The sequence below is a fragment of the Oncorhynchus nerka genome, linkage group LG28, assembly GCF_034236695.1.
Source record: "Oncorhynchus nerka isolate Pitt River linkage group LG28, Oner_Uvic_2.0, whole genome shotgun sequence".
In the NCBI taxonomy this organism is placed as follows: Eukaryota; Metazoa; Chordata; class Actinopteri; order Salmoniformes; family Salmonidae; genus Oncorhynchus; species Oncorhynchus nerka.
In genome coordinates, this window is record NC_088423.1 from 35,584,851 (window position 1) to 35,603,760 (window position 18,910).

Genomic DNA, 18,910 nt, shown 5'->3' on the forward strand with positions numbered 1-18,910 from the left:
ATGGAGTGGATGGTATGGGTTAGTGTGATTCCTCTATGGAGTGGATGGTATGGGTTAGTGTGGTTCCTCTATGGAGTGGATGGTATGGGTTAGTGTGGTTCCTCTACGGAGTGGATCAATTCTCTGTGATTAGATCAAGTAGATCCTGCCTCTGGGGATTAGTGGAAAGCTCTGACACCAATCGGACATCAAGAACTGATTATCGGAGCGTGTGGGTCTCACACACAGGCTTACCTCAGCTATGGTTACCAGAGTGTTCTATCAATGTCATGCTTCACACTTTTGCACTGAATATTCTTCCTCACTGTAATAGTCAAATGTATGTGCTATGAACAAAAACTAAAGGAAACATCTTACTGCATACATTTATTACCTTTGTAATAACACTTCAATGTTTTGAACAAACTTTTTTGCTTATTTGATAACTCCTCCAAAACACATCTGTACTATATTTACAGATATAACAACATAGCTAAAACAATGTCCTTCTCAACAATCGTATCAACAAGAGCTTTAGGCAAAGTTCCTCAATTCTTCTGTAGAACTTTTTTTGGAACAGTACCTTTCTCTCACACAAAACTGGAGATAAATTGCTAACAAGCATGGCTGCACAGGATACAAAAGAGATGCAAAACATACATAAATTCCTTAGTGGTTTACATTCATTATAAATGTTGTACCATTTCATCCAACTCAGTATAAAGTAGACCCTTCAAATGTATCCCTTTGGGAATAACAGGAACTAAACACAAACATTTAAGACATAATAAGTGTAGGGACAGAAGGCTGGTGGTAAACTTTGATTGCAAATGACTCATTAAACCAGATAAAAAAGCAATAATTCTCACTAACAACATTCACTTGACAGACATCTCTATTACCCTCCAAGCACACAAATGACCGCAGGCTTAACTTTACAGAAGCAAAAGAAGAAAGAAAAACATTGTCTGGTTTGCAGGGTAGCTACCATGGCTCAACATACCTGCACTGACATAATCAATGCTGAACAGCTTCAATATAGTACCATGATAAAGGGTTGAACACAACCCATATTTGTGGTGGAACAAATCCCTTTTAATATCCTGTCTTTTCAAGATTTCAAAGAAAATGACACACTACAGGTCAGAAATGACAACCAAGTCAGGATATCTTATTGATACGATAGTGACATGGGCACAAATCAGTTAGAAGAAGTGGTATGGCGTAATCAACAGGATACAACAGATCTTCATGAGAAAAAGCATGCAACATGAGAAACAAGTGACTTCTCTCTGTGCTTGAGTACAGAATGGTTGATGCTAAGACGTCTGCTGCCAGTGATGTTGCTGCTGTGTGGAAACAAAGCTTTGGCATGTAAGTTGCTTTTAAATGTTCTCTCTACATCTGCTTCAGCATTCTGTACCTACTGTCGTTTAGCTTCAAGATTTCGTTTTTCACTTTGGGCTCTACATAGAGTTCACTGCATTGTCCGTCAAATACCGTACCATCGACCAACAAACATTCTGCAAATGAAGAGTACTTCAAACTAACAGTCTTATATGATAGAATGCACAAAGACTATCAACTTCCAGGCTTAATATGGGGGTTCAATCTAAAACAGTTACAGCAAAAACCTTCCAGAGTCAGACAGCGTTAACAAAAGGGTATGAGAATACTGTTTTACATGAACATAATACAGAGATCAGAGTGACTTCGTCCTTTGATGATAAGCAGCACCACTGCACACCTAATCCTGTCACTTCATCAAATATAGCTTTACAAGAATCCCAGATATCTGATTGCACAACTGAGCCTGAAAATTGTATATTTCCACTATTCTTAATTTAAGCTAGAATACATGTTGAGGACACAATCTTGGTAAATGTAGAAATGTGTCTAGGCTAGGGGCTGTCATATGAAATAAAGTTGAGTTTACACCTATGGTGTGAGTTCCCTCCTAGGTGAGAGGTAGTGTGAGTCCAAATAGCTATATTCTAATAGAAACAATTCCCTGCTGAGCAGCTTAGAGAGAGAAGTAAAGGAGGCATTCGACACTGTAGTAGTGTGGAGGCATTCGACACTGTAGTAGTGTGGAGGCATTCGACACTGTAGTAGTGTGGAGGCATTCGACACTGTAGTAGTGTGGAGGCATTCGACACTGTAGTAGTGTGGAGGCATTCGACACTGTAGTAGTGTGGAGGCATTCGACACTGTAGTGGCGTGGAGGCATTCGACACTGTAGTAGTGTGGAGGCATTCGACAATGTAGTAGGTTGCTTCTCTGTCCAGAGCTCTAAAAGCGGATAAAGTTTAAGGAAAGATAAAAGCACACAGTCTGGGAATAATGACATGTCTCCTAAATAGATAGAGGAACACATAGTAGGATTCAACACAGAATATAGACCACAGAAAGACTAACTGACAAAGCCCATTGACATGACTACAGGAGACATAATGACAATGACTAAGAAAACCACAGGAGGCCAACAAACAGAATCAGAGAGAGGGGCCTGCTGTTTTGACAGACTGCTCTCTTTCTCTGCTGCAGTCTCATGACACAGCCTGACGGCACCAAAGATTATGGGGTAAAGGTAATTATCAAAGAGACTAATAATGAACTAATTAGAAACCACAGGAACTCATTTGTGAATGTATAAAGTAATGAAAACATAAAAAAATACATGAAACTGATTATTACCTCAGAAAGATAAAAAATAATAATGTGAATACAAAATAATACTTTTCTAAATACATATGACATACAGACTGCAGCCCAACTACAGCAGCTGCTGGTGGATACAACACCGACCTTTGTGGAATGTCAATCAATCAAAACACTGAGTGGTCCAAGGTCAATCCACTAGGTTCTGCGTTTAGTTGTTGATGTTACTTTATTGACTTCATTTCCCCATCTCACTAAGTGCTTACATTTGGCTTGGTACAAATACATCTGTGCTTTGAGTTAATACAAAATGCATAGGTATTCCAATATGAGGAATCAGGCTTTCACAGGCAAAATTGTTAAAGTGCATGTCATTGATAAAACAGCATACTACGAATGCAGTATCAATGTAATTATTTTGTACTAATCATTTGGCCTGTTCCCTTTAACAAAAATGGACAACTACTGGGCAGTACCTGTCCTTCATAATTAGTAAAATACCCTTCATGCATAGATACTCCACAGAAACATCTAACCACTATGTGGAGTGAACACTGGACTTTCTATACCACAGATGGCTCTTCTCTTTTTTTTGGCACTTCTGGTTAAACTATGGCTTCTTGTTATGGCCTTAAAAAAAAAGAAAAAAAGAGTTGAATAGTTATTGTTCAGCATAAGCTGGAGGGTGGACAACTGAGAACCAGATAGGCTGGAGACTGGCCTACAGAAGCCCAAAGAGAGGCACTGAAGGCTGGTTCTCTGTCGTGTTAAGTCCTGGCGGAGTGGAGCTCTACCACCGACCACTGACACTAGCCATGTCAGCGTGGAACTGACGAGACAGACGACCGCTGGCTCCCCCTTCCAGGAAGGAGGATCTGATAGGAGCCTCAAACAGCTTCCTTCGGTTCGTGTTCAGTTCTGGAAAAGATAAAAGTACACAATATTGCATATCAATTGCAATTCTTACAGATATAAATGTTAAATAACCATTAAGAAATACAAGTCCGACAAGTCAATTCAAACTGTAATCCATATGAAGGGAAATTCCATTTTATTGGTCTTCCGATGCAGTCATGAGTTAAAATCAAATAGCCAATGAAAAATGAGAAAAGCGCACATCAACAAGACCCCTCTTTGTGGCCCGTGAGTTTGCCGGGCAGATCACCAAACTAATTGGACACAATTCTTTCAAAATGCGTCAATAAAACAGTTCAGCATCCTTTGAATTATTCATTTTATGGCTGAATCATCACCCTCTGTCAGCAAAAACCTGACATACGATAATTGAGACTGGTAGCTTCAAAATTGCTCTTTTTACTGGCAGAAATACAGGAAGTGGACCTTAATGAGTTGGGGTTGCCTTTAGGAAAGAAAGAAGGGGGAAAGGGAGTGTATTCCGGTTTTGGAGCCCTTAGAGTCCTTCAACAGAGATTAGAGCTGATCTGAGCTCTGCAACGGAGCGCATCAGTGGAACTAACTCACGCCTAGAGCCCTTCTCCTCACAACAGAACACAAATACCTCCCTCTCCCAACCTCAATGTGACCCCCTACTGCACCAATAACAGCAAACTGACTTAGATATGATCCCTTCTAGATATAATCCCTTCACTCTAACAATACTACAAACGCATGAAATCATAATACATGAGATGAAGGACAAAACATGTTATAAATGTAACATCCCAGAAACTAAAGGAATACATATACACAGTGTACAAAACATTAAGAACACTTCCTCTGATTGAGTTGCTGACCCTTTTGCTCTCGGAACAGTATCAATTTGTCAGGGGATGGACTCTACAAGGTGTCGAAAGCGTTCCACCGGGATGCGGGTCCATGTTGACTCCAATGCTTCCCACAGTTATGTCAAGTTGGCTGGATGTCCTTTGGGTGGTGGACCATTCTTGATACACACAGGAAACTGTTGAGCGTGAAAAACCCATACAGCGTTGCAGTTCATGACACAAACCGGTGCACCTGGCACATTTTACCATTCCCTGTTCAAAGGTACTTAAATATTTTGTTTTGCCCATTCACCCTCTGACTGTCACACATACTGTAATTGCAACAAAAGGTGGCTCTACAAAGTACTGACTTTGGGGTGTGAATAGTTATGCACACTCAAATTTTGTTTTTTTGTCTTATTTCTTGTTCGTTTCACAATAAAAAATATTTTGCATCTTCAAAGTGGTAGGCATGTTGTGTAAATCAAATGATACAACCCCCCAAATCTAATTTAATTCCAGGTTGTAAGGCAACAAAATAGGACACATTTCAAGGGGGTGAATACTTTCGCAAGCCACTGTATGTCATGGAAAGAGCAAGTGATCCTAATGTTTAGTACACTCAGTATAAATTCAATCAAAATGCCACCCTTCTGAATGCTGTTCACTCCTGGCAGACAAAAGGTATTACTCCTGTAGTCATGCATTTATAAACAAGGATTTGTTCATGGAACAGCAAACATGTCGGGCTTTCATTGCCTTGGAACCGTATGAGGATCCGAGCTCCTCTCTGTCAGCCAAAAAGAGGAACATGACTTGCACCACGGCCTACTGAAACCAATGGATGGTAGTGAAGATTGTAATTAATGTTCAGCTATGGGTCAGTGGAAGTACGTGGCTATACTCAGGCATGTGGCAGGGCCAGAAATGAGAGATTTAATGAAAAGCATTGAAGTCCATTTCACACCGTCTCCATCAGGAGAGGTTCTGGCACGCCCAACACACCCCTCAACACTTCTGACAGACTTCTGACAGGAGCTATTATCAGCATATACAGCCCAGCAGGATCAGCCTGATCTCCCACATGTCATTGGAACTGGGTTCACACAAACACACAATGTTTGGACATTACCGTAGTCATTCACACCAGAGATGGCAAGCAGCATTTTTCTGCGTGCTCCAAATGTGGTGATGCCCAACTCTTTCAGGTCCTGGTCTGTAAGAGTGAGGAAGGTCTGGAGATCAATCTGAAAAATAGTGCATGTGTACAGTCAATATGTTTATTATGTCACTGCACACAATACCATTTTTGGGATTACAAAATAAAATCCCCCTTTGCAACATAAAATACCTGGGGCCTCATTTATAAACTGTGCATACGTACAGAATATAGCTCAAAATGTTTGTGCACCAGTACACACAAAAGTTGTCATTTATAAAAATGTAACTTAATGTGAGAGTTTTCACCTCCCTGCTAACATTAGACCATGTGTACACACATCTGTTAGTAGTTTAACTATTGTATTGCAAGCTGGGGTGATATGACAAGCTTATTCATTAAAAAAACGAAAAACAGGAAAACATTAACAAGAATGCAGCCATTTGCCATTAATGAGAAGAGCGAAAATCGACGTGTTTTGTTTTTAGAATCTAAAATAACTAAACATAGAAATCTTTTTCCTATTTATTTTCTTTTCATAACCATTGCAGAATTAATTCCTCAACTTTTCATAGGACCTAGCAGCCAAGTAAATAGATAGGCTATATGCATTTCAAGTCTTGCAATCCCATAGGCAGCACAGTTTATAATATGCAGTCGAATTTAAAAGGTGAACAGTTACATTGAAGTAGGCCTATTTATGCTACTGTTAGTACTGTAATTGCATTTTGGGACATTCGTGTAATCTTTTTCTTTTCTCTCCCCCCCCCCTTTTAAGAAATTGCTGGGATTCCATCATATTTAGGTTGGGGGAAACGTTAATGCAAAACATTGTTGAATTCGGCCTCCCGGGTAGCGCAGTGGTTAAGGGCGCTGTACTGCAGCGCCAGCTGTGACCTAGGAGGTTGCCAGGTGCACAGTGTTTCCTCCGACACATTGGTGCGGTTGGCTTCCGGGTTGGATGCGCGCTGTTAAGAAGCAGTGCGGCTTGGTTAGGTTGTGTATCGGAGGACGCATGACTTTCAACCTTCGTCTCTCCCGAGCCCGTACCGGATTTGTAGCGATGAGACAAGATAGTAGCTACTACAACAATTGGACACCACGAAATTGGGGAGAAAAAGGGGTAAAAAAAAACACACAAAAAAACACATTGTTGATTTCAAATATTCTGTTGACAGGTCCACAACAATTTGCCATTGTTTTCTCTTTCAGAAACTGACAAAGTCCTTTACCAGATACAACATAAATTACTGCTAAAGATAACCTACATTTTGAGATTATTATGGATAAAAACAATATAATTTGTATTTGTCAAACAGCAGCCAAGCATCGATCATCATGTCACCAGAATAAGACCCTGGTTATTTATTGGAAAGGAGCATCAAGCTCAACACCTTGCACTTTCACCACCATGTGAAGTTCATCATCATTTATTTCATTGGTGTCCTAATAAACTACCTGCTTTCCCAAGTTGTAGTGGGAGGACCACACAACATATCACGTGACTCCAAGTTTACATTGGTTACTCTATTAATATTTACGCATAAAGGAGTTTCCTCTGCCATTTCTCGCATAATTACATTTTACAGATACAAAAAAAATCCCACCATGTCTAACGAACAAATTGTCTATCGGCATTTATAAAATTATACCAGGATTTCATGTTTCCATCAGCTCGGACGTGACATTTTTCATGAATCAGTTAATTCATCTGCATGAAATGGTTGGATGTAAACGTGGTTATTGTCACCTTAAAAGGTGAATGGCGAGCATTTTCCAGGAAGAGTTTTAATGCTCGTTCACAATCACACAGTTTTACGACAGGTCTGATTTATAACGGGAAACATGCATATGAATGGCGTGCACCAAGTTTATATATTTCAATATTTTTGTAGGTGTGAAATTTACAATGGTTATAAATGAGGCCCCTGAAGCCTATCCATTATCAAGTATTTGCAATATGTGTGCTCTGATTTCAATAAAAGTAGTTGGATATAAATAGTCTAGTCACTGGACCATGAGGACCACTCCAAAATATGTTGCAAAAAAAGCTTAGTCTAGGTCAGGCGATGGGCAGCTAAAATGGAACTCAAAGCTCCCAGCAAAATGTTTAAATCCATTTATTTATTGACAATTTCTACCGGAGAAGTTTAATATCAGCGTGAAAATCTTAGCCTAAGCACTGATCTATCCATCCGTAAATTCTAGCCTCTCTCTGATATAGTCAGGAGGGCAGGGATGGATGGAGGTGGCTATCCCATGCTACGGCAGCTATAGACCAGTACCTCCTGCTGTTGGAACACGTCTGTGTATTTCCCCAGGCCCAGCTTGCTGAACAGCTCCGGGAGGTCCGACCCTTTCAGAGAGGACTGGAGACTGCACCCATTGCTCCCGGTGATCGAGGAGATACAGTCCATGTAGTTACTGCTGCTCAGATAGTGCTCTGCAGCTGTCAATCACAATGTGTCACGGGAAGACAAGACAAGTCAGACAGTCATCATTAAAGACTTTCATAGAAAGTTATCATTGTAAAAAAGAATGTATGCAACGTAAAATAGACCCTGACATATCTCGCTGCCAAAACATTGTGACTAAATATTTATATCCAATTAGAGCAAGATAATGCTTTTTGATTGTTTTTAATGTGTGCAATGTAAGCCAACATACTCTGCGGATAAAATGTGCTTCTCTACAGCATTACCGGTAGTGATAGGCTTTGATGAATAATTGGAGACAAGGGCAAAAACAGGAGTCGGATATGAACGGAAGTATCTGGTCTCTAGTGCAGGTGTGTTGGAGGAATGAACCCATCTACTCCCACACACCCTAACGTTTTAATTAATGAGACAATCTTTACACAGCATCTGCTGTTCAAGGTTAGATGTTTTGAATTATGTATCATCAAAACTTTTAAGAGAGTTTACTTTAATTACATGGGAGTGTGATGATCTAGCCTTCTTGCCTTTCATTCAAAGTTCAGATGGGTATCTGCCGAGTAGCTCACCGGATTTGTTCTGTTTCCTCTTAGGACTGCAAACAGACACTGGGAATTCGGCGTGGCTGGGAAGACCGTTCCCACCCCCATTCCTGTCTCTCCAGTTGTCAGAGTCACTGCCGTTGCCCACCCCCTCTCTGCTGCCGGAGCGGGAAAGAGACAGGGGGGAGCCCTGGGGGCACAGAAAGGGGACATCAGATCATACTGGGCTGTAGTTTTAACTTCTCATTATTTCGTTTTGTTCTGTGAATCAGAGTATCAATTTAGTTAGTTTTCAATAATTTACTTTTTGCTTTACATATTTACATGTTGGCTTTAATTTTTTATGCAATCCATGATGATGCTTCATTTTACAGTCTTTGCATAAGCTTCATATCAGGAATGTTACTATGAACACGTTCTCTTCAACAGCAGAAAAAACCTGGTCCATTGGTGTTTACCTCATAGTCGGAGTTTACCTCGTAGGTGGTACTCATGGTGGGTTTGTAGGGCACGTGGTTGGCCCTGCGCAGCTCCTTGATGGTCTCTGCTGGCATAGACTTGGAGAAACCCAGGCCACTCCACGTGTTAGTGGGGGTCCGCACCTCAGTCACAACAGGCTTCTTCAACATGGCTGGACACAGACACAGATAAACACCTCTGTTACCAATTAGTGCGAAAGGTCAGAAAAACGGACTCAGTATCCCTTTATTTATTTAGCCCTTTTCCTCCCCAATTTCGTTATATCCAAATTGGTAGTTACAGTCTTGTCCCATCGCTGCAACTCCCGTATGGACTTGGGAGAGGCGAAGGTCGAGAGACGTGTGTCCTCTGAAACACAACCCTGCCAAGCCGCACTGCTTCTTGACACAATGCTCGCTTAGCCCGGAAGCCAGCCGCACCAATGTGTCGAAGGAAACGCCGTACACCTGGCGACTGTGTCAGCATGCACTATGCCCGGCCCACCACAGGAGTCACTAGAGCGCGAAGGGACAAGGACATCCCGGCCGGCCCAACCCTCCCCTAACATGGACGACACTGGGCCAATTGTGTGCTCCCTCATGGGTCTCCCGGTCACGCCCGGCTGCGGCGCAGCCTGGGATCGAACCCGGATCTGTAGTGATGCCTCTAGTGATGCAGTGCCTTAGACCGCTGCGCCACTCGTCAGGAACACAGAATCCCTTGAGACTAGACAGGAATCGCCTGAAAGATTGACACTTACCCTTGGTTGCTAACAGCTTTTTCTGTTCATATTCAAGCGCCTGAAATAGAAATGGAGAGGAAGGTCAATGTCAGTTTTAATACTTGTCAAGTTCCCATTAGTCATTTATTGATACGTGAGTGCGAGTATGTGAGAGAGAGAAGTGGAGTTGGAATACCTCTAGTTGGCCCTGCATGTTGGCAAAGGAAGAATGTGGTACCAAGCGGATCCTGTCCCTCTCGTTCTGCTGTGCTGCCCTCTCTGCTGCCCGCTCACTGCCCGGTGCCCTCTTATCTGTCACTGGGCTGTCTGAAGCACTCGACTCTGGGTCTGACAGTAAGCAGTCTGAGCTGTGGGAGGGGCACAAAAGAGAGGAACAACTACATTAAAAGGACAAGTTACAAACCCCATCACAATAGAGTAGCCTATAGCACAGAAACGACATACAGCACAGCTCAACAGGGTATGGCATGTTAAGATAAAGCATGACAGAATGCAGTACAACAGTGCAGTCCCCTGCTTTGTCTCCAAATAGCACCCACCTCAAGCTCTTTCCCCCACTGAAGTTCCTCCTGGAAAACTTAAGTCCTTTTACAACAGCGGTTGTCACAAAGTGCTATTATGTTCTATTCTATGAATGCATGGGAGTCATACCAACTGAACTAGAATGAGTTCTAGTCTTATGTTCATATCCTTTAGGCATGGGAATGGAAGAGTGAGGACATCTCTGAGATGTAGGTAGTGTCTTACTGTAGCTCTGGACAGACATACTGGAGATGGGAGTTCTTGGTCCCCTGGAGGAGCTCCACCGCCTGCCGTTTCCCTGACGTCTTACAGGAAGCCAGCATCTGTTTCAGCTCGTTTCCATTTGCTGAGTGAGATGGGCTTCTGGGCATGCCCACTTCCACAAAGGTGTCAGAGCCTGGTGGAGAGAACGTAAAAAAGCATTTGTGAAGAAAAGGTCACGTGGGATATTATATTTCTTCCTTCATGATTTAATAATGTCGATCAGTAGGCTAAATATACTATTATATCATTTAGATGTGACAAATAAGATACAAAGAATTGCTAGATTCTTATAGAATCCCTGTGTTTGACAACCAAGTTTTTGTACTTCCAATGCAACCTCTTCTTTAGAGTGCATTATTGCTTAGCTTTCTATTGCCTGTCATGCATATATTACAGTACGTTCTTTGCACCTGCAAGTCACGCTGCATGATGGCATGAGCATGACTAAATGTAGCTGCTAAACCTCACAGTTGGCACCTGTGTTATTAAAAAACAGAAGCGGTCAATAATGAAGGGGCTTTCTTCTTCCAGGCAGTAACCCAGCCTGCATAACATGATCTGTGTGTGTGCGTAAAATAATAAGATGTCAGTCACCTTAATTAACATCTCCAAGCTATTATGTTTAGTTGATTCACCCTGGGCTCGATGGTAACGGGGAGCAGAGCCAGTTGGGACAGGTTGGAGAACACAGGAGGTGGTCAGGGAGAGGAAACAGTTACTACTGTCACCAGCCAAGCTGGGGCTGAGGAGTCCACGGAGCTCCAGCTCCAACAACATGGGAACGTGAGGAGTGTGAGAGCAAGGCTACACTCAAACCACACATGTTTGAGATGCAGGAATCTCGGGACCTCAACCACTGGAATACCAGTCATTAAATGTCACCTTGTTGCAACCTAATAAAAGTGGTTTAAGAATGGGGACTAGACCGCATAAAACAAATATATTGTGGTTTAAATTAATTTAGCAGTTTACAAGGCCAAATACCTAGGTTTCCTTGTGGGTTCTATAAACCTCTTTATAGTAAATCTACAAGAGCTATACATGTCTATGTTGTCTGTAGGTGCGGTGTGTGTGTGGTACCTTGGTCTTGGTTGGACTTGCTGGAGCGGGGTTCTGACGGGTTGTGTCCGCTGGCCTCCTGGACCGAGTCACACTGGTTGGGGTTCAGAACCGTGTCTGCCAGTGACGCGCTGGACATCCTGCCATAGACTGAGCCAGGATGCTGCATATACAAACACAAATGTAGCTCTATATATTATACTCACTATAGGCAAGGTATATATTCAATGTAACAGCTAGTGAGTATATGTCTATTAAAGTCATTCACCTTGACATGTCCATTGATGGTACAGGGGCCTTTGGAGCAGTCAGGGACCCCGTTGGTCTGCTTGTCGATTGGGGAAAGCCCGGGGGGAGGGGAGGGGGTGTTCTGGGTGTACCCCTGGACCCCAGAGAGCAGGATACTGCTCAGAGTGGCCTGGGCTACAGGGTGCATCATCAACTGAGACGAGAAGCCTGGATACACGAGGGAGAAAATACTACACCTTTATCATAACATTTTCATCATATAATAATTTATTACATTATACAGAACAATCTCAAAGTGCATAACTATTTTTTTTTTTAATGGACACAACTAGACAGGGCAACTGACAAAAAAAGCACAGCTGATGCTACAAAAGACACAGTTATTAACAGAAAGCCTTCCTAAAGACAAAGGTATTTAGGGCCAGAGTCTGTGGTGCCTTCAGGTAGTCCGGGAGGGAAATCCAGAGGCTGGGTATCAATCCCTTATAGCTATTTGTGAACAAGGTGCGAAACCTGAAGGTGTGAGACAGAGAGTTTGTGCACTAGCCGTCAGTACTCACCTTGGGTGCTGGTGAGAGAGCTGGGCCACAGTGAGGAGGAGGGAGACGGGGTGCTGGGGCTGGGGTTCTGCATAGGGCTCATGGAAGAGTTCAGACTGTTGAGAACAGAGTTTGGAGCCGGGGAGCTACTGAGAGAATGGGGCGCTGATGCACCTAGGAAGCCTGGAGGAGAGACAAACACAGATAAGGCTGTATCTTAATACAGTATCACTCTAAAAATATTTTCTTCCCACACCAGTGATAGATATTATTGCACACTACCACATCACTCATCAAGTCCTTTCATATCAGTGGTCAGAAAATAAAGAGAGACATTTGAGAGAACTGAGTCTTTGAAAAATATAACTCAACAGTCAATAACTCCATGTTAAACCGCTACTCTATGTTTCAACCAAATGTATCAAAGAAGACTGAAACAGGTTTGTGGGTTTTACAAACAGATAATTTAACTCCAGAAATAAGGCTCGGATTTCCTTGGCAGGCTGAGCTGTAATCTGATGGAGAGGGATGTAGTAATTAACTATAGGCTGAGATGTGGAGGCCCATATCTTGCCCATGAGCCTTTGGGTTCATACTGTACACCCCAGGAAGGGACTGTCAATGTGGTCACTTTCCAGACATAAACCTAACAGTTTATCCCATGATACATAACTCATGATTTATTCCGTTGTAAAGGAGTTTGTCTCATGTTATTTTCAATTGTATTTCTTATTATTTATTTTCGCAAGATAACAATACAGTTGGATTACATACAGTATGACACAAGCCTCATTCTCCAATCACTGGTCTATAAACGTGTGGGAAAGGGCCTAGGGATGACATTTGTATAAAGACACAATAGATTTCCTATGAGCATTCTCATAATGGTGTAAGAGGTGGATGCAAAGAGAACTCCATTACCCAGGCTGCTCAGCCCCAGGCCAGCAGAGGCCAGGATGTCCAGGCCGACAGGACAGATGAGGGTGGGGCCGTTGCTGGAGGGGGACATGGCTGATGACACCCCGTTGCTCTCCAGACCCAACAGAAACTTCCGGGCCTCGTACATGTTCACTGCATTCCGCTCCACACTCTTTACTATCACAGACTGAGGAAGGGAGAGTGGGAGAAAGAGAGAGATGGGGAGACAGACAAGCGGAACAGAGAAAACAACAACATGGCAGGTTGATGTGCCTAATATATTTTTTGGATTTGGATTATGATGTGCAGTGCTTTACAGTTAAGGTCAGGAGATTTTCCTGACTGTTTGACCTGACCAGAAAACATCTTGGGCCCTAGTTGTACCATTACTCTGGTAAAGTAGCTCTGGATTTGACCACTATGTCTACCATAAGCCACCTCCAAATTCGTTAGTTAGTTCTGATTATTAGTTCTGATTATTCAACAATGTAGAAAATAGTCAAATAAATGAAGAAAAACCTAATTGGGGTCAGCCCTAACTTGATGTTCATGTTTAGTGTGGTACCTTGCTGGGCTGCTTTGGTTTGGGCTTGATGCTGATGAAGACATCCAGCTGCTCCATCAGAGCTGTGATACACTGGGGCTCCACCTCGATGTCCTCTTTTATGTCAAACATCAGCACCAGGGGCAGGCAGCCCTGTGGAACACACACATCATCACATCCTATGAAACAGACCCTTGTTAAATGACCAGACATTTAAATTACATGACATTTAAAAGTATCCCCAAAACCCGAATAGGGGTTGAAAATAGCAGATTTGGTCACTGATAAGCACCTAAACTGGAACGCAGTGGCTGTACAGTTATTAACATGCTATTTATGTTGTCAGAGTTCAGGGTCTCCACTTTACAGTGGCTGTATGAGATTCAACTGACTGACGCTCTAAACGTGAGCACCAAGCACAACTAGACGATGCCCCCATAGCAACATTTTTTTGTTGTCTGAGAAGGAGGACTCTATATTTTCTGAAAGATGAGAAATGTAAGATTATAATAAATACCGCTTTGATGTTATACAAGCAAACCACACACCCTTGAGTCCAAATCAGCGCTTCACATTTCCAAATGATAAAACTCAAGTCATTTACAGTATCATCATTTGTGATCGCTATGTTCGATGTACAGCTGCAAGGATGACATGGAGTCATACCCTGGGTTGTTCTGAACAGAATGAGCTTATGTTTGTTGTATTGTGAAAGTTAGCTGCGGAACCTGCACCTGAATGCAATCCATAATATGCGCATCACAATTACCAACCGTTTCCCTAAAGTGCTTCTGACACTAAGATTGTATTGTATAACTTAGCTCGTCATGTTGACAATAGAATAAGCTTTCAAATGATGCCCACCTGACCCTGACAGCGATTTATAATGGAATGTTCTTGGATTGCATAAACAACAACAGTAATTGTGTGATGGTGGGGATGCAGGGCTGTGCTGCAAACAAATTGTGCACACTTTGGAGAGGTTTGCGGCCTCTTGGAGATACCAGTTAGACCTCTCCCACAAACCCTTGACATTTGTTTGTCTTACGTTGCACCTACCACACAATTTCCACTAATATTTTTTATTTTGTTACTAAATGTATCCAGAGTATTTTCTGATTTTGTTATCGAGAAATGCCCAAGAAAAGCACAGTAAATGTAAAATGCACAAAACAAATCCAGTGTAATGTTTGGAATCAGTCTTGTGTCAGGTGAACTGTTGTATCCTCACACTTGGTATATCATTTCCCCATAACCTCCAAAGTGTTCTCCTTTCAATTGCTACCATGGTTATGCATATGCTTCTCATATTTACTCTGTTTGAAACATTTTAATGTGGCCCTACCCATCCCATATAGGCCAATTGTCACAAGTGTAAAGGGTTGAGAGAAGGCTCAGTTGAAAAACAACACTACTTGGGAAATTCCAAAACAATTGACCAAAACAGCCTGTTTTGCATGATCCCACCACGAACTCCTTCCTACTTTATATTCAGCTGAGCGATAGAGGACTTCCCATCGTGTGTAATTAAATCAGTTTGGGCCAAGCTGGTGGTGACAGGCAGGGTCCGGAGCTGTAATTTACAGTCTGAGAGATGGTCTAAAGATGGCTCTCTGTGGGGGAGGCTCATCTCCTTGTCAAATGCCCAAAGGGGCGTCTTCTTGTGTGTCCCACTTCCCGACAGAGAAAAGTTAAGTTTACAAAACAATTTCTACATTTTTCTACTTTGGTTAAGACTGACGCCACAGACAAAGAATGGCTACACTGGCTAGCATAGCTGCTCTATATTATGGTTAACGTTTAAGCAGGATGCCAATAAGTTTTTTTTTACCCAAAAGACAATTAAATGACCAACATATTACACATTTTCAACCCACATAGCTGATAAAGTGCCTTGGTCAGAGACAAAACAAAACTGTGGGTTAAATCAACAAAAATCCATATGCAGGGTAATTTTCCAACAGAAACAAGGCAATTATTCTAATCTATACAAACCATGCATGGACACATACCATGAGGTACTGGCGCGCCAGGCAGACAGACTCGATGGTTCCCTGGATGTAGACAGTAGATTTCTTCTGGGGGCTGTTAGGGTCGGGGAAGTGGATCTGGGCTCCTGTTCTCTGGGTGATGTGTTTGATGTTGCTGCCGTTACGGCCCATCATGAAGAGGTGGTGCTGCGGGGCGATGTCCAGGTGGGTACTGACTGAGATGGCACTGGCAAGGCTTCCCGCCAGGTGCTCCAGCAGCATGGCAGTGCCCCTCTGGGATGAGAAGAAAATCACAAATCTATCAATTCAATCAGTAAATCTGCAGCATCTAGTAATATTTTGACTAGGATAAAAAAAAGATCTTACAGTGTGTGGACAAATGCTCAAAGGTGAGTGAGTGACTGTGTGGATAGAACTTCCTACTAAAGTTACCTGGGGCAAGTCTGGGGCAAGGAAAAAACACAGCTAAAATTAGATTAATTTGCACATCCAAATGTGGCAGAAGAGCAGGAAGAAAAACCAATGAAAAGTGTCCACCCTCTGTTTGCTTCTCCCAAGAGCTAGTGAAACAACATTTCAACCATAGTTTTTCCATTTCACCAGGCAGCCGACAGAATTGTCGGATTCCCTGCCTCCTCTGCAAACAATCACTGGAGGAATTGGAAGGACTTCCAATGGAACTCCAGCCTTCAGCCACTGAGGCCAGCACAGCAATCCACAGTGGTTTTGACAGACCCCTTTTACAGATCTCCAACCACATAGCATACATACTCTCCCAAAACCCCAGCCCTGATCTGGCCAGCATCCCAAGACAAAATGAACCCTCTACCCATCCACTAACTCAACTCCCCCTAGGCTGGGTTGTACTGAAGGCCATAGTGAGGGTGGGTCAGCGGTAGGTGGGTGGAGGGGTCCAGGGATGTTGGATTGAAAGGCTCTAGGCACCAGCCATAGCTCTAAGGCCCAGGGTGGAGGGTGTGGGAAGGGGAGAGGAAGAGGGTGCTCCAGACGACTTATATTAGACATTTACTCAGGAGGGAGATTTACTTGCTGGGTTAGAGAACAGTGCTTGGCGTTAAAAGCAACAGTACTGTAATTCCCACTAGGGAGCTGACCAAGCAACCCTCTGGTCACAGCAGTCCACTTCTCTAACTACAAAGCCCCAACCCCTGCTATTCTGTAAGTAGTGTGGTGTGTTGGTGGGTAGATGTGTGGGGTGTGGCCAGGCCTCACCTTGACGGCACTAGAGTTGTTCTGGGAGCCGCGGACCACTCCAGTGGTCCCGTAGAGACGTGTGGGGGGCTTGAAGGATACGGTGAGGTTGTAGGTCTGGGAGATGTGCTGCACTGTGGGGGAGCCTGGGTCAGGCTGCACGATGGCCGGCAACTCAAACGACAAAACTAGAGGGAGCAGCTCCTGAGAGAGATCGACGAATAGACAAAGATTGTGTGTGTGTGTGTGTGAGTGAGTAGGTGAGTGAGAGAGAGAGTGAGTGAGAGAGAGAGAGATGCATACAGTTATTGCCATCTTGCTATTACCATCATCATACTATTCTTTTGCGAACTTTACACAAATGCCCTGTAGTAAGTAACAGAGTCCATTTGAATAGTGAAGACATAAGAGAGAAAACACATGTTGAGAGAGATCTCTTAACATAGGGTAGAGGCATGTGCACATCTACAGAGACATAACATGTCCCACTTCAGCTGGGTTGCGGCCAAACACGGCATAGAAGTGTTAACAAAAACCCTTGGTGTCTATCACAACGCGTTGAACTGTGCCAATACTCAGTAGGGACCTAACGTGTTACGCCCTTCATCAGGCACATGCTACAGCACACTTCCATTAGGAGCCGATTAAACATACAGTACAACGCTGTAGTAGCAGATCATGTCTGCTCCTAGACGGTCTGTTGATATTCAGACTGTAAATGTTAAGGTCAAGTCACTAAATCATACATCAAGTCACGCCATCAAAGAGAAGAGACCTGACTAAAAGTGGACCCCATCACTCAAACCACAGCAGTCATTCAAACAGCCTGGAGGCGCCAGATTTTGCTGTAAAGTTCATACATACACTTAAGTCTACTCGTGTACGCGCACGCACACACTTATCCAAACACTCCGTCTTGGGCAGTGCGCCATAGCTTAGGCTGCCAGAGAAGGGCATACAGCATGAATTACACTGACCAAAGAAATGAGCCCATGATTAATCCCATATGTTTCTGGGCCTACTTTTATATCACATTTCAGGGGTTCCACTGTTAAGGCAGAGATATTTAGGTCAGTGAGAAGGGAAACACAGAGAGGACAAACCGTATGGCCCCGACCAGGCTATGAATGAAGAATGGCTCAGACAGAGCTGACATAAGCTTTTTAAAACAGGTCTTCCTGGCAACTTTAAGCTTCATATTTATTCAATCTGAAGGTGTGCGTGAGTTCTGCAGACAAGGGCAGAAAGGCAAATATTGTATAAAGACTGTATAACGACTACATAAATCACGGACAAAGCTACAGACTAAAACTTTCATCATACACCATCAGGTCTTCAAGGGCTGCAGTACAACTCAACTTTAACCTTCCCTTCAAAACACCTCTAACAAAGACCTGGCACAAACAAACTATAGCGAAGGTAAAAACCCATCTAATCACTGTTTTGGTCACAGGCAGAGAGGGATGAGGCCACCCAGGACCATTTACTTTTAACCCAAACAGTACAGAGTCAGATCCGGAGCAAACAAACTATGAAAGATTTATATCGAAGTGGCAACTGACAGTGATTTGTTCCTTTTCATTCATTTCTTTTGGCAGACAACATAGATATCAGTGCGAAGCAAAGTACCGGTAAGGGCTTGTATTTGGGTGAAGGGGTGGAGGGTTGCTGGACGTTTGGGATGAGGGTCGCTGGGCAGGTGTTAATACTGTATTAATCTATACTGTACTAAGTGGTATGAGTAAGAACAATGTACAGGTTTGGGTAGTGGGCAGTAGCTGGGCTGCTGTTTGAAAGGAGGGGTGCTGAGTGATTGGGTGGACTGGTGGAGTATGGCTGCTAGTGTTTGGCTTTGGGAGGAGAGGATTCATGTCGCTATTACAGCTTATTTTCTAAACCCCTTCCTACAAC

The 18,910-nt window shown here is 43.1% G+C and overlaps 1 protein-coding gene across 4 annotated transcripts in view; it reads right to left on the minus strand.

Moving 5' to 3' along the window:
• Nucleotides 1–353: 353 nt before the first annotated feature.
• LOC115113181 (protein bicaudal C homolog 1-B-like) overlaps nt 354–18,910 on the minus strand; it is a 74,785-nt gene continuing 56,228 nt past the window's right edge. For 2 of the 4 annotated variants that reach the window (XM_065012778.1, XM_065012779.1), the window contains exons 7-21: nt 17,021–17,203; nt 15,809–16,060; nt 13,818–13,949; nt 13,256–13,439; nt 12,356–12,517; nt 11,815–12,002; nt 11,568–11,709; nt 10,449–10,620; nt 9,877–10,048; nt 9,720–9,759; nt 8,977–9,131; nt 8,528–8,690; nt 7,809–7,972; nt 5,497–5,611; nt 354–3,558 (exon numbers count right to left, since the gene is read on the minus strand). In XM_065012778.1, coding sequence (XP_064868850.1) covers nt 3,431–3,558; nt 5,497–5,611; nt 7,809–7,972; nt 8,528–8,690; nt 8,977–9,131; nt 9,720–9,759; nt 9,877–10,048; nt 10,449–10,620; nt 11,568–11,709; nt 11,815–12,002; nt 12,356–12,517; nt 13,256–13,439; nt 13,818–13,949; nt 15,809–16,060; nt 17,021–17,203 — 2,352 coding nt within the window. In that variant the 3' untranslated portion in view covers nt 354–3,430. Of the gene's footprint in view, nt 3,559–5,496; nt 5,612–7,808; nt 7,973–8,527; nt 8,691–8,958; nt 9,132–9,719; nt 9,760–9,876; nt 10,049–10,448; nt 10,621–11,567; nt 11,710–11,814; nt 12,003–12,355; nt 12,518–13,255; nt 13,440–13,817; nt 13,950–15,808; nt 16,061–17,020; nt 17,204–18,910 lie in introns of all 4 variants that reach the window. The other 2 variants (XM_029640530.2, XM_065012777.1) reach the window with 1 other exon arrangement.